The sequence below is a fragment of the Aethalodelphis obliquidens genome, unplaced genomic scaffold, assembly GCF_003676395.1.
Source record: "Aethalodelphis obliquidens isolate GAN/ISIS:26980383/991018 unplaced genomic scaffold, ASM367639v1 scaffold32, whole genome shotgun sequence".
NCBI lineage: Eukaryota > Metazoa > Chordata > Mammalia > Artiodactyla > Delphinidae > Aethalodelphis > Aethalodelphis obliquidens.
In genome coordinates, this window is record NW_020837976.1 from 1,456,853 (window position 1) to 1,470,499 (window position 13,647).

The window sequence follows — 13,647 nt, forward strand, 5'->3', positions numbered from 1 at the left end:
AATGACTATGAAAAAGTAGTGTACAACAGAGGAAGGAAAACTATTAAAAAAAACCCACCAGATACATGAACTCAAAATGTTTATTGATTATTCTGGAGCTGCTTAGTTTAAGGACAAGCAGTTTGTCACACATGTCAGGCTCCTCTGAGGAAATCTTTGTGTCACATCCCAAAATAGTTATTCATTTTCATAGTGATGAGTGAATCATCAAGAAGGGGCATAGATTAAATACTGTGTATTCTGTTTTAGAAGGAAGAAAACTATATATTTCACCTTTAAAATGAATTTTGTTTGTAAAAGTGCAAGAGAATCACCATCATTAAATAACATCAGAAAAGTTAAAATTTCTGTAATAGAGGCGTTTTTGAGTTTTTTGATCTCCAGCGAGTGCTATAGAACTCATATGTATCAATTTACAGAGCTGCTTCGAGAAGGAAAAAAATCTGACCTTCTGACTCTACAAGCCTAAGAAATGCTCTTCCTCTAAAAAATCTGAACAAAAGATAGAGAAAACAAACCATCGATGTAGTTATAATCTGCCTTAAGAAAGCATAGCAGCATACCACTAATCACATACTAAGTTCATTTGAAGTGAAGGGAAATTTCAGTTGGTGCTTCAGAGATGATTGTAGAGTTGGTATCAGGTTATATAAGGAAACACAGTTTTTGTTCAGCTTTATTGGGGTATAACTGACAGATAAAAGATATTTAAAGTATACATTGTGATGATTTATGTATACGTTTTTAAAGGATGAGGACTCCTATCTAGTTAACTAACACATTCATCACCAAATATATGTATATATACATACACACACGTACAAATATGTAATTTCTTGAGGAACCTCCATACTATTTTTTCCATAGTGGCTGCAGCAATTTACGTTCCCACCAACAGTGCACAAGGGTTCCCTTTTCTCCACATCTACTGACACATCATCTCTCATCTTTTTGATGATAGCCATTCTAACAGGTGTGAGGTGATAGCCCCTTGTGGTTTTGATCTGCATTTCCCTGATAATTAGTGCTCTTGAGCACATTTTCATGTACCTGTTGGCCATCTGTAGGTCTTCTTTAGAAAAATGTCTATTCAGATCCTCTGCCCAGTTTTTAATTGGATTTGGTGGCGGGGGGGCGGGTTGCTATTGAGTTGTATGAGCTCTTTACAGATTTTGGATATTAGCCCTTTATCAGATAAATGATTTGCAAATATCTTCTCCCATTCAGTAGGTTGCCTTTTCATTTTGTTTCCTTTGCTGTGCAGAAGCTTTTTAGCTTGATGTAGTCCTAATTGCTTATTCACAATTTTTTTAACCTTCTAGGCAATAGCCTATTACAGGTCCCTTCTCCCCCGACCCCCAGAAAATAAGACACATTGTATCCTGCCGTCACTGGGTTTTGCTCTGTTTTGAACCAGGAGGACATGAGCTGCAAGGAGAAGCTGTACTTCGGCATGAACGAGTACAGTAAATCTCTTCAGTGGGGAATCACGAGCCCACTTCTGAGATGTGATGAGACTTTTGAAAAGATGGTGAACACACTCTTGGAGAGGTAAATAAGGACTTTCAACCTTTTCTTTAGCTGTACTTGCATGTCTGAAATAGCCAAACGTCTTTTGTGTCAGTGTCACAGGGAATTTTGGTGGAGCCCAGGCTGTGCAAATGACATGTGAAGGCAGAATAAAAATAGCCTTTCCTAAGATGACCTTTCACTCAGATGGGTTTTCTATGATCATCCAAGACCAACAAAGGAAACCAGTGACTCAGAGTGGGAGGTAGAACCACTTTCTGTGTTCTGAATTGTCTCCCAGGCAGGCTTCATTGCTGCACCCAGAGATGACTTGGGCACAGAGGAATTTGCTTATTAAAGACCATTCCTCTGAGGTCTGGCCTTCCCCACACTTTTACGTTTTCCTCTCTTTTCTCCTCTGTCCACCACAGGCAAGTACCCTCAGTAAAAACAAAACTTTACTCTGAGAGATTTGGAGTGTAGACTGAAGAAAATTAAAGAACAAACAGATCATTTAAGTGAGTTCAGTTCTAAGTGGCCCTCCTCCATCCCCGACCTTGGGGTTAAGATTCATGACTCTCTGTCTCCTTTTTCTTCCCCAGTTCCAGGTCAGACTCTGGAAGAGCAAAGGGTTTTTCTGGGTTTTTTTCCTCCCTGATCTTGAATCATAGACTCAAAAATTAGGCAGAGGCATTAGAATTTAACGTAATAGGGAATTCCCTGACAGTCCAATTGTTAGGATTTGGAGCAATCACTGCTGTGGCCTGGGTTCAATCCCTGGTCAGGGAACCAAGATCCTGCAAGCTGTGAGGTGTGGCCAAAAAAAAAAAAAAAAAAAGAGAATTTAGCCTACTAGAGGTCCCTCCCTGCCCTCCACTACAGTATTCTGTTTGATCATCCAGTGATGGGGGCAGTTGGGCACTATTTGATGAGGCACATTCTAATTTTTAGTAGCTCTAGTTCTTAAAACTGGCTCTAATTGATCACAAACCATCTATTTAACAAGCTGCCCTATAACTTTGCTAAGAAAAAAGAAAGAGAAATAAAGATGAGGACAGGGGGTTACATCCTACCCAGCAAGTTATAATGCAGTGTCAGGAAAAGAAGCAGGCTTGAGTAGGATTTTATATTTTTGCAGCTGTTGGATTTGAGAAGACTTAACTGACACTGAGATGTTAATCCTTTCACAGCACATGTGATCTTAGATTTCCAGAATCATCCCATGAGTCTCCCCTTTGTTTCCCACCCTTCTGTTCCGTCTGCCCTCTTGGAACCTATCTTTTCTTCCAGTAACATCACTCGAAGTTTTATAAGTCGTATTTTAATGGATGATCCCATCAACTCCTATACAACTTTCGTAATACTTACAAAACTACAGTTACGGGCTTCCCTGGTGGCGCAGTGGTTGAGAGTCCGCCTGCCAATGCAGGGGACATGGGTTCGTGCCCCGGTCCGGGAAGATCCCACAGGCCGCGGAGCGGCTGGGCCCGTGAGCCATGGCCGCTGAGCCTGCGCATCTGGAGCCTGTGCTCCGCAACGGGAGAGGCCACACCAGTGAGAGGCCGGCGTACCGCAAAAAACCAATAACCAAAAACCAAAAAACTACGGTTACAGTTTAATACAAACAAAACAAACTAGGGAAACTATTCACTTCTAAATTCATAGCTCTTTCAGTGTGAAATTTAAATGCCTGTATGTCAGAGTTACTCTTTGATCTAACTCTGGCTTTCCTACATGGCCCAGCAAAAAGCATTAAGCCTTAAACTTGGATCATCTGTGCCCACTTCCTCTCGCCAAGTCACCCCGGGCTAATAATAGCTATGATTTATTGAACACTTGAAGGGATTGGCCCAGGACTGATTGAACTGAAGGATTTCTTTACTTTTCCCCAATCTACTAAATTCTTACCACGTAAGAAGACATTGTCAGAGACCTGAATAAAATCCACACTCTGTCTCTGACCAGTTGGATGATCTCGGGAAAGGAGCTGAATTTCTCCCAACCCTTAACTCAGCCTCCTTCTATGAGAAGGTGGAGTGGTCAGAACCCAGGGAATCTGTGGTCCTTTCCAGCTCTAAGTACTTCAGAACCACACTAGTCATTTGATGACCCTAACTGGTATTTGCCCCTGGGTTTTTCTGTGTAAGGCTGGTGACGACTGTTTCACTTTAAATAGAATTATAAAGTGGAGCAAAGGTGAAATCCCCCACTGGCCTACCCAGCTGCTGGGCGGCTGCATGTGCTACCAGCTGGCATCCAGAAGGGAAGTTCAGACCCGCCATTGTTTTGCAGGCTCCACGAGAGGCTTGGCCAAGCTCGGGTCCAGGGCCTTGCTTTGCCCATGCCTACTTTCTTGATATCTGCAAGCACCTCTTCATGCCTGCAAGTGGGTCCTCTTTGCCCATTTGTATTCATTCTGTCAGCAGGCTTGGCTTTCTGAGGAATAGCGCATTAATGAGAGGTTTATTTTCTGCCTGCTCTGTAATCGTAAAAACTGCCAGTTTGGCAGTCCAGTGAAGGGTGGAGGGAGGGGAATGTTGAGGTGAGTCAAGGACACCCCCTACTATTTGCTGGGCACCCTCCACCAAGCAGGGGCTCAGGTGGATAGGAGGCCACACCACTAGGGGGTGCTATTTCTCCAGCCAGCTCCAAGTTTTCTCCATCTTTATGGGAAGATATTGTTATTGCTACAAAGGAGCTGACCCCAAATTAGCAATAATAATTACTCTTTTTACTCCTGATACTCCACAGACATTACATTAGTGTCTCAATTTCCTTAACTGTAATCTTAAGTATAAGAGAAATAAGCTAACAAGCATTCTAACCCCAAGCCACCAGCAAGAGGTTAGGATCTAGGGATGATCCATTATGGCTCTGTTGAAAATATGAACAGACCAGTGCTTCTAAAAGTGCAATGTGATTGTATAAAATAGATAACTAATAAGAACCTGTTGTATAGCACAGGGAACTCTACTTCGCCACACAGTGGAAACTAACACAAAACTATACCCCCCCACAAAAAAATGCAATGTAATACAAATCACCTGGGGACCTTGTCCAGCCTGATTCTGATTCAGTACATGTGTGGTGGGAGGATTTGGCGGTTCTAACAAGCTCCCAGGTGGTGCTGCTGTTGGGTGATGCTGCTGGTCCAGAGACCGCACGGGAAGAAGCTCAGGTCACTAGACTGTCCCTAAACCTCGTGAACTTGCTGTACCTATCCCAGCAGGATCTGTGAGCTCACCTTTTCCTTCTAGTGATGGGGGCTTCGAGGTCATTCTAGAGCTCAAGCCCCACTCCTGTCACGAACCCCTTCCCGCCATGCTTAGTCTGCATTCCTACAGCACAGACCTCGCTGTCCCAGTGGGCCCCACACCCAGATGCTAGCTCCCTGTGCTCTGTTGAAGGTACCCCAGGCTGCACAGCATGGTCGTCCGCTGCTACCTCCTCATCCAGCAGTACTCGGAGGCTCTGATGGCTCTCACCACCATGGCGTCCCTCCGAGACCACAGCACGCCGGAAACACTCAGCATCGTGGATGATCTCCTCAGCTGCCCAGGAAAAAACAAAAGTGGGAGGGGACACATGCTCATTCTCAGGGTGCCCTCCGTGCAGCTGGCGATGCTGGCCAAGGAGCGGCTGCAGGAGGTGCGCGACAAGCTGGGGCTGCAGTACCGCTTCGAGATCATCCTCGGGAACCCCGCCTCTGAACTCAGTGTCGCAGCCCACTTTGTGGCGCGATTAAAGGTTAGCAACGGACAGACGTTTGTTCTGTTTTCTAGGACTCCCGTGTAGGTGGCTCAGAGGCCTGAGTTTGATAGAGTTTTGCACATGTGTCGGTGTGATCTTCGTGACCATGTTAAGGCTAAACTAAGGGACGTGTCCACTTTTCTAGTTTAATAAGATTCTGTCCGGCCCCCCTTTTAGCACATGCATGCAGTTGGTCTTCCATGCTCTCCAACTGCAGGTGCAAAAATGCGATGACCCAATTTCACCCCATGTTTATTGACCTTGTTCGAGATGCATCTAGCCCACGGCCATCTGTTTTCTCAGAAAAAAAGGTAAGTTGTTCTCTCGGACCTCCGTGGGGCACGCCTTTAAGTATCATCCGTTCACTGAATCTTTTCTGTCCGTGTAGCCTATCTGTCTGCTCAGAGTGGGTAAAGTATCCTGTTTCATCTTCAGTGCTCATAGAGAACTACTCCCCACCCTCGTGCATGTGGATTCCCCAACAGTTTGCTGTTTCTTTGTATTTGCTTTGGCCTCAAGGCGTGGTCTGGGCTGAGATTCAGCCGAGCCTCCTGCGGAGAGATTTGTGCATGGCTAAGCGCCGCCCATCCTCCACCCCCGCCCCGCCCCCCTGCACGGCCAGGGACGCACTGCTTTTCCTGAACCCCTCCTGTCAGGCATGGCGGGCGGGGGATAATTTCTTAATCAATTAACCTAAATCTCTACCTCATGCCCTGCTCAGACTTTTCTGGGGACTTTTATAATCCAATGTGTCCCAGACATTTGACAGCATTTCATAAAATCCTGCGTACACATAGATATGGTACTAAGCTAGGTACTATGTGTCTGGGGTAGACCGACATGGTTTCTGCACCTTGCACACCAAACACTGAGCTAAACTGGGTGAAGAAAAACCTAGTTTGACATAAATTGTATGAAAAGAAAGCACGTAGTCTTAGGGGATTTGCATTCCCACCTTGGGCTGCAAAATGAGAGTGTTGGACTGCATGATCTCTAAGAGCTCTAATTCGAGGATTATTATTTAGTGTTCATAAAGCATTTTGCAAATGTAAGCCTTTGTATTGTATTCTATTACCTAACAAAATGTCTTGCATTAGCTTGATAGGTAGCTGGAACAAATAAATCTGTCTAAAAATAGAAGCTCCTCTATTTAGTGGAAGTTGTAACATTTACGTTTCACATATGGATATATAGATATAATGCTCACAATATTAATTTAGAGTCATAGACCACATTACAGCAGAATTCCTGGGATAACCAACAAATGAGAGTCCTGAAATTCTTCTTACGGTATAATTCATAGAGGCATAGGTTGTGGGACAATCTGAATAATGCTAATGATGAGGAATCTGCAAAAGCAGATTATCAGCACTGCTCTGTGAAGTCTCACACACCTACTGCAGGGAGATGGTCTAACAGGATGTGAGGCTGCAGGGACTTCTCTGGGTCTCCACTGACCCTGACCAAGTGCAGCTACTTACAGAGTCTTAGGTCATTTGTTCGGACCCTTCAGGAATGCCAATCACTAAGTCGGTATAACTCAGCAGTCCTAAATAATATGCCCCTCTGGGCCATTGTTTGAAAACTGCAGTCAAGACCTGAGCTTCCTAGCCTGGCTGCTAGCACATCAGAATCACCTGCAGGGCTTCCAAAGGGCTGCTGGGAGTGTGCGCCATACACGAAGGGGGTCTCAAGTAATTACTTCTCAAAGCAGTTATATCTCAATTCTCATGAGTCGCTGCCAGGCACCAGCCACACAAAAGAGATTTCCATATGCTCAAAACCTCTCGATCACATCAATCCATCCTTTTTATATTCTCTATTTGTGTGGAAGTGAAAATTCGAAATCCCTTTGGAATGTTCACATCCTAAGAAAGACGACCACTTGCCAGGTGGTCTCTGTTTCACCTGTTTATTTCTTTTTTAAAAATTTTGTTTGTTTATTGGCTTGTATTTCTACCCCCATAGCCTGAAATTTCTATGAGGACTTTTCCTCTCAATATGAATAGCACCCAATGAAGTTTCAGGGCACAAAAGAGGCACATGTAAAAATTTGTTAAATTAATTAACCATTGTAGCATTCTTTGACTCTCATTCACTCTTCTTCTTTTTCACCTGTTTATTTCTAAATTACCAACTTTACCACTGACGAGATAGCAGTGTGCCTTTCATCTCTAACGCTGGGTAAAATCCAGTGCCTCTTTTTCCATTAGATGGTCTTATTTTTGTGCTTACCTCTAATTATCCTTTAGAAATCGTGGTTAACTTATAAGTGATAACAAGTACTTTGGAAGGATACAAGGTTTATATCTAAATAAATCAGTTCATCCAGAAGGCCTGTGAAGCTTTCATTAGGTTTCCTTGGCCTTGAACCCCATATTATCCCTGAAGTCAATGCTCGCCTAGTCTTTTGTGTTGACTTAACTGCCTCTGCAGGAAAATCATCCTGAGGGCATGACAGATCCATAGGAGAATGGCAGCCATCAATCATCAGAAGTAACAATGTGACAGAAAAGCATTTTATAGGGGGTTTAGCTAGCTCTGCTTGGTCAAGAGTAAAAGTGGAATTTGTTTAATCATCTTTTGAAACTAAATCTCCTTATAAAACATAATATCTGTTATCCCATCATTATAACCCAACCTCATTCTTGATAGAACGATGAAATATGTTCGAGGAGACCCCAGTGTCAGGGATATCATAAATCCAATGTGAAGGCTTATGAGTAAAACGATTCCTATTTGCAGAATTATTTGCTTTGAATTAGGTAATGTTCTGGTTCCCTTTGACATGAAAATATATGGAAAACTGAATTGGGGGGGAGAAACTTTCTTGTAATATCTTAAAAAATATTTTGACAGATTAATTTTCTAAGACATAGAAAGTCTCTCAAACTTGTAAACAGTTACGTAGACCCACTGAGTTCTCTGTGGCAAACATATGATAACAGATTGGGCAACAGGATTCAGGTTGGTTCTTCCAATTTTACAAGTTATATGCATTTTACTTGCAGTAATCGTGGGTATATTTAATTCCAAAGACTGGTTTTCCTAGACATCAACAAATCAGTAAACAAACTCTGTTATATCATATCATATCTTGCCTGATATATTTCTTTTTATCCCATTCTGATTTTAGCAAAGGAAGTACCAGTCTATTTTAAAATAAAATTGTATGCATTACTTAATACCTCACTTCTTAGTCCTTGTTCCCAAAAGCATTATCTGAAATGCCAGTTCATTTCTTATAACTCCTGCTAGAAAGCCGATATAAAGCACAGTTAGATCTACACACTTCATAAAAAGTAGTAGAAACCACCTTCTCTACTTAAGAGATGGTTTATTTTCTCTCTGCTCTAAAACAGACAGAAAAGTCTATAAGATCTTTTCACTTTTGAACATCTTTCAAGTTGGGATTTTCTTCCTCTTGATATATTCATGTTTTCAGATTGATGTTTCATTTATTAAAGATATTCGTGTGTGTATATGGGTTTATATATATGAGAAGTTGACTACGTGTGAGGAGTTTTGTTGAGGTTCTTTTATTAGTCATTTACGACTGAAATGGTCTTTTTCAGTCAATCAGTCCGAAGAGTCTGTCCATTATAGGAAGGAAGTGTACTTAAGAGCCTTGAGTCAACTAGTTTAACTAGGATTTCTGTAAGGTTTGCACCATCGGTGGAATATTTCATATTGTATGTTTCTTTGACCTGTGTGGCTAATGTATGATATAAACCAAGATCTCCTGTTTTATCCTACTGCGATAAAACTCTTCTAGAGTGCTTTGTGCATGTCTTTTAGTAGTAATTAAAATATATGTACACACACAAACACACTTACTGGAAGTCATTTGGAACCACAGATGTGTATAAAGCCTGGCTGTAGAAACCTTTAAGAAGGTGGGAACTTAAATGAAGGGTTTTAATTTTATTGTGTGGGTCCCTTTCTACAGACTTGGAGAGGAAATGAAGCAGAAGAGTGGACCCCTCGGACGTACCAAGATCTAGAAGGTCTGCCTTGTATTGTGATATTAACTGGCAAAGATCCCCTTGGAGAAACCTTTCCCAGGTACAATGTGAATTGTTAGTTTTTATTTTCCATTAGTGACCCACCTGAGCTGGTGGTGAAAACTTGGCTGACGGTCACCCATTTCGTTCACTTGGCAAGTGAGAAGAGCATTGTTTTATTCGGGGATATGAGAAACTTAGCCTTCCTTGAGTCTTTCTTTGGACTTTCCAGAGATAGCCCAGCAATCTGGGGAATGGGAGATAGCCACAGATGAGAAGTGTTTATGCATCGAAGCAGGGCAGCCAGAGGGGCAGGGAGGAAAAGCACTGCCCCCAGTGAGGAGCTCTGGGGATGAAGTGTCTGCTAGTCTGCTGTTCCCTCAGGGACCCAGGGCCTGTAGGTTGGAAGGCAACAGCACCAATAATCACAGCCCTCACTGAACGCTTACCGTGTGTCAGGCATCGTGTTAAATGCCTTACCCTTGTCATGCCATTCATTCCTTTCAGTAACTGGGTCAGCTGGACACGGTTACTCTATTTTATATGTGGAGAAAATGAAGTGAGTAGCCCGAGGTCCTAAGCTAGGAGGTGGCAGAGCTGAGGTGCACATCAGGCATTACCTGGCACCGAAGCTCACGATTTTGACTGCTGCGCTGCGCCCAGACACCCAGACACACATAGACATGGCACGCCTCACCAAAGACAGACTCGCCAAAGATATCCTTACTTTCGTGCAGGTCTTTGAAGTACTGTGACCTCCGGTTAATTGATTCAAGCTATTTAACTCGGACGGCCTTGGAGCAGGAGGTGGGTCTGGCGTGCTGCTACGTCTCAAAAGAGGTCATCCGGGGGCCCACTGCTGCCCTGGACCTTAGTGGCAAGGAGCAAGAGAGAGCCGCCGTCGGCGAGAACGGTGCCGAGGAGCTGCTCATGGACCTGGAGAGGCCCCAGAGCAACAGCAGTGCCGTCACTGGAACCTCAGGTCAGTACTTTCTCTTTCGAGGGATCAGAGGCAGGAGGGAGGAGGGGGGTGGGAGTATGGAAGGCAGAGGCATCTGCTGACTCCCATCAAGGCTTTCAGAGCCTTGGGTGACTCAGGCATCCTGTCCAGACCTTGGTTCTCCGGGAGAGATACTTGGAAAACAGGACTCTCGAGCAGCCACAAGATACGTTCCTGGGGAAGCATTCAATGAAGAGCTTGCTACTAAGCTAAATAATACAGAAAATAAATGTCATCAACCCCAGCTGCCACCATTTTCCCTAGTCTCTCTCACCCTAATCATCTCATAGATATTATGCATCTGCTATTTGCACAAAGGCCTTCTTTTCCTTCCAGATCCTGAAGCTGTAAGTTTTTGCTAATTGGCCTAGTATCTGGCACAAAGTATTTGTTTGAATGAATGAATGAATGAGTGACTTTTCTAAGTACTTAATGGCAAAGTGTTTGTATACTGAAGCCTACTCTGGGACCGTGGGTTGGCTGGGACGATCCAGTCTGCAGCCTGCCAGCCACTCTCTTACTGTGTTACTGTGTGGTTGATGGCAGTGCTTGGCATCAGTTTTCTTCTGATAAATAGTATTAAGCAAATACAGCACTATTTCCATTTTTTTTTCTGACTGTGAAAGTTATAATAAAGCTTTATATAGAAAACTTGGAGCATGTAATGAAGTATAGAGAAGAGGTAAAAAATGAAAACTCCACAGCAGAGGGAACCACCATTTGTGTTCCTTCTCCCCCGTGCTTCCCTTCTCTCATCTCCATGACACACACACGCAAACACACACACACACAATTTCATGGCCAAAAGCAGCACCAGTCTTTCTATTCACTGTCAGCTGCTGTCGGATAGGCTCCCTATGAGAACTGAAAGGCAGGTATCTGTGGGGTTTTCTGACTTTCTGTGGTGCCCCTCAGCCTGGAAGAGCATGGGGACTGTCCTTTGGGGTCTGCCCAGCTGCTCCCCTCAGTCAGGGGTCAGGGCTGTACCTCCCCCACCCCATCACTACAGGCTCCCCAGTTCTGCCTCTGCGACCAGGTCAGAATAAAGGGGAGAGGTTGGGAGGAGTGTAAAGGGTAATAGAGGGGAGGGGGACTATCACATCTAGAAGCTTTTGGATACCAGCATCAGTGACCGAGAGGCAAGGAAGGTAGGGGTGGCGATGGTGATGAGTGTTGGACTTCCTTCCTGTGGCTCTTTAATCAGCCCCACAAGCCCCACTATTCTGGCCTTGTTCTGATTAACTCACACAAAGGTAATGATTTGCCTTCTGCTTTTAGAGTTTTCTCCGCTTTCAGGATGCACGTGCTGCACACACACACACACACACACACACACACACACACACCCCGCCGGCCTCGGGGTGACTCTGAGGGTCCTCAGGGGGGCTCACTGCCCAAGGTGTGCAGGCCTGTGGACTCCAGGGCCGATGAACGGAGAGGAAAGCCCTCACACAAAAGTCAGATGAGCAGTGGAGTGCCGGTGTCACGAGCCTCTGGTTACTGGCTATTCATCTAGGATCTCCCAAGGTCGGGATATGACCCCCAGGCCTGGGAAGCACCGGTCTGAGCCAGAGAGGGCCTGCAATCTTGAGTGTAATGAGCTTCTGGTTTGTCCTCAAGCCAAAGAGGGGCTGATGGACTAGAGGGGAAAACACGTTTGAAGTGAATTGGCTGCAGGTGCAGGGATCTCTGGGCACAAGCAGCATCTCGCTGGGAGGAGATAAAGCTCTCCCTTCCCACAGAGCCGCTTCCCACACTGGCCTGGGCGTCCATGGAAGGGGCTGCACGCTGGGGAGGTATCCAGAGCCAGAAGTATGGGGCCCTGGGACCCCCAGAAGGAGGCGAGTGGCACTGGGGCAGGACTTGGATGTCAGCCTGTGTCGGTCAGGGTCCTGGAATGAATCAAAAGGCTTATCCAAACGAGGTAACCTGAGGAGAGTTTAATATGCCAGCAGGATGCAGCAGGAGATGGCGTGGTCGACCCCAAGGCGCCCGGACCACCACACGGCCTGAAGACGCCGGGGAGCGGGTGGGGGGATGGGCAGACATGGGCCCCGGAGGAAGCCGGGGCGTGGCGGGGGGAGTACAGATTTCCTGTGGCGTCTCCACTGGCCGACCCCACGCAGGATTGGGGGAGGGCGGGCAGGACGCTCTGTAGTCCGCGCACCGCCGGGCCCCCCGGCCTCCGGGCCGGTCCCCCTGGCAGGGGCGGCGGTGACAGAGCGGGCGCGCGGCGGGCTGTTGTCCGTCCTCTTTCAGGCTCCATCATGGAGAACGGGGTGAGCTCGTCCAGCACCGCCGACAAGTCCCAGAAGCAGCCCCTGACCCCCAGCTTCCGGAGCCCGGCCAACAGCGTGGGACTGGACGAAGGGGTCTCGGCGGGCCTGGCGGGAGTCGGAGAGACCCTGAAGCAGGAGTGTGACTCCCTGGGCCCCCAGATGGCGAGCAGCACCACCTCCAAGCCGTCGTCGTTCTCATCGGGGCCCGGGGCGCCGCGGTGGCCGGGACAGCCGGGGCCGGGCTTCCGGGGCGCGCACGCCGCGCTGCCCCCGGTCGTGATCCTGTCCAAGGCGGCCTACAGCCTCCTGGGCTCGCGGCGGGGCGGCAAGCTGCCGGCGTCCGCGGCCCTGCTGCCGCACCCCGACGTGGCCTGGGCCAGCCCCCTGCGGCCGCTGCTGCCCGGGCACGCGAGCGCCGAGGAGCAGTCCCTCTACTACCGCCGCTGGACCGCGGCGCGGCCGCACCACGCCGACCACGGCAACCAGGCCGACCCCGCCTCGGGCGCGCGGCCCTGCCATCCCCGCCGCCTGCTGCTGACCGGGCCCCCGCAGGTAGGGAAGGGGGCGGGGGGGCTTGGGGGCTCTGGAGGAAGGGCCAGAGAGGGGGTCTCCTGTTGGGGTCCGGTGGTTGGGGCACGGAGGTCCCCCCACTCCTGCAGGGAGACGCGGAAGAGCTCACGTGTGAAATCTCTTTTCTCTTTTCCACGCCTCCTCCCTAAACCTCTCTTCACCAGGTGGGGAAGACTGGCTCCTACTTGCAGTTCCTGAGGATCCTCTTCCGTATGCTTATCAGGCTCCTGGAGGTGGACGTGTACGACGAGGCAGAGATCAACACCGGTGAGTTCCGAGCCGGCAGCGTGGGTATTAACACCACAGCCGGAGCTTCCCGCGTCCTCCTGGAGGTATACATGCGCCCATGGGCAGGGTTCTCGAGAGGTTAAAGGTCGTGAGCCAGCAAAGAGTTGTAAGCAAGCTGTGGCCGCGTTGAGCTCCCTGAGGTCGGGGTGGGTCTTCCCCTCTTTCGACCCCCGATCCCCTCTGTGTCCTGTGCGACGCTGGGCAAAGAGGCATCTCGTAAAGTCCTGTCAGGTGGGTTCACTGCTCA

General features: G+C 47.2%; 1 protein-coding gene across 5 annotated transcripts in view; it reads left to right on the forward strand.

The window, feature by feature from the left end:
• GREB1L (GREB1 like retinoic acid receptor coactivator) overlaps positions 1-13,647 on the forward strand; it is a 260,136-nt gene that overhangs the window by 231,283 nt on the left and 15,206 nt on the right. For all 5 annotated transcript variants that reach the window (XM_027127567.1, XM_027127568.1, XM_027127569.1 and 2 more), the window contains 6 exons: positions 1,418-1,551; positions 4,917-5,256; positions 9,209-9,324; positions 10,001-10,245; positions 12,523-13,094; positions 13,277-13,379. In XM_027127567.1, coding sequence (XP_026983368.1) covers positions 1,418-1,551; positions 4,917-5,256; positions 9,209-9,324; positions 10,001-10,245; positions 12,523-13,094; positions 13,277-13,379 — 1,510 coding nt within the window. The remainder of the gene's footprint in view (positions 1-1,417; positions 1,552-4,916; positions 5,257-9,208; positions 9,325-10,000; positions 10,246-12,522; positions 13,095-13,276; positions 13,380-13,647) is intronic.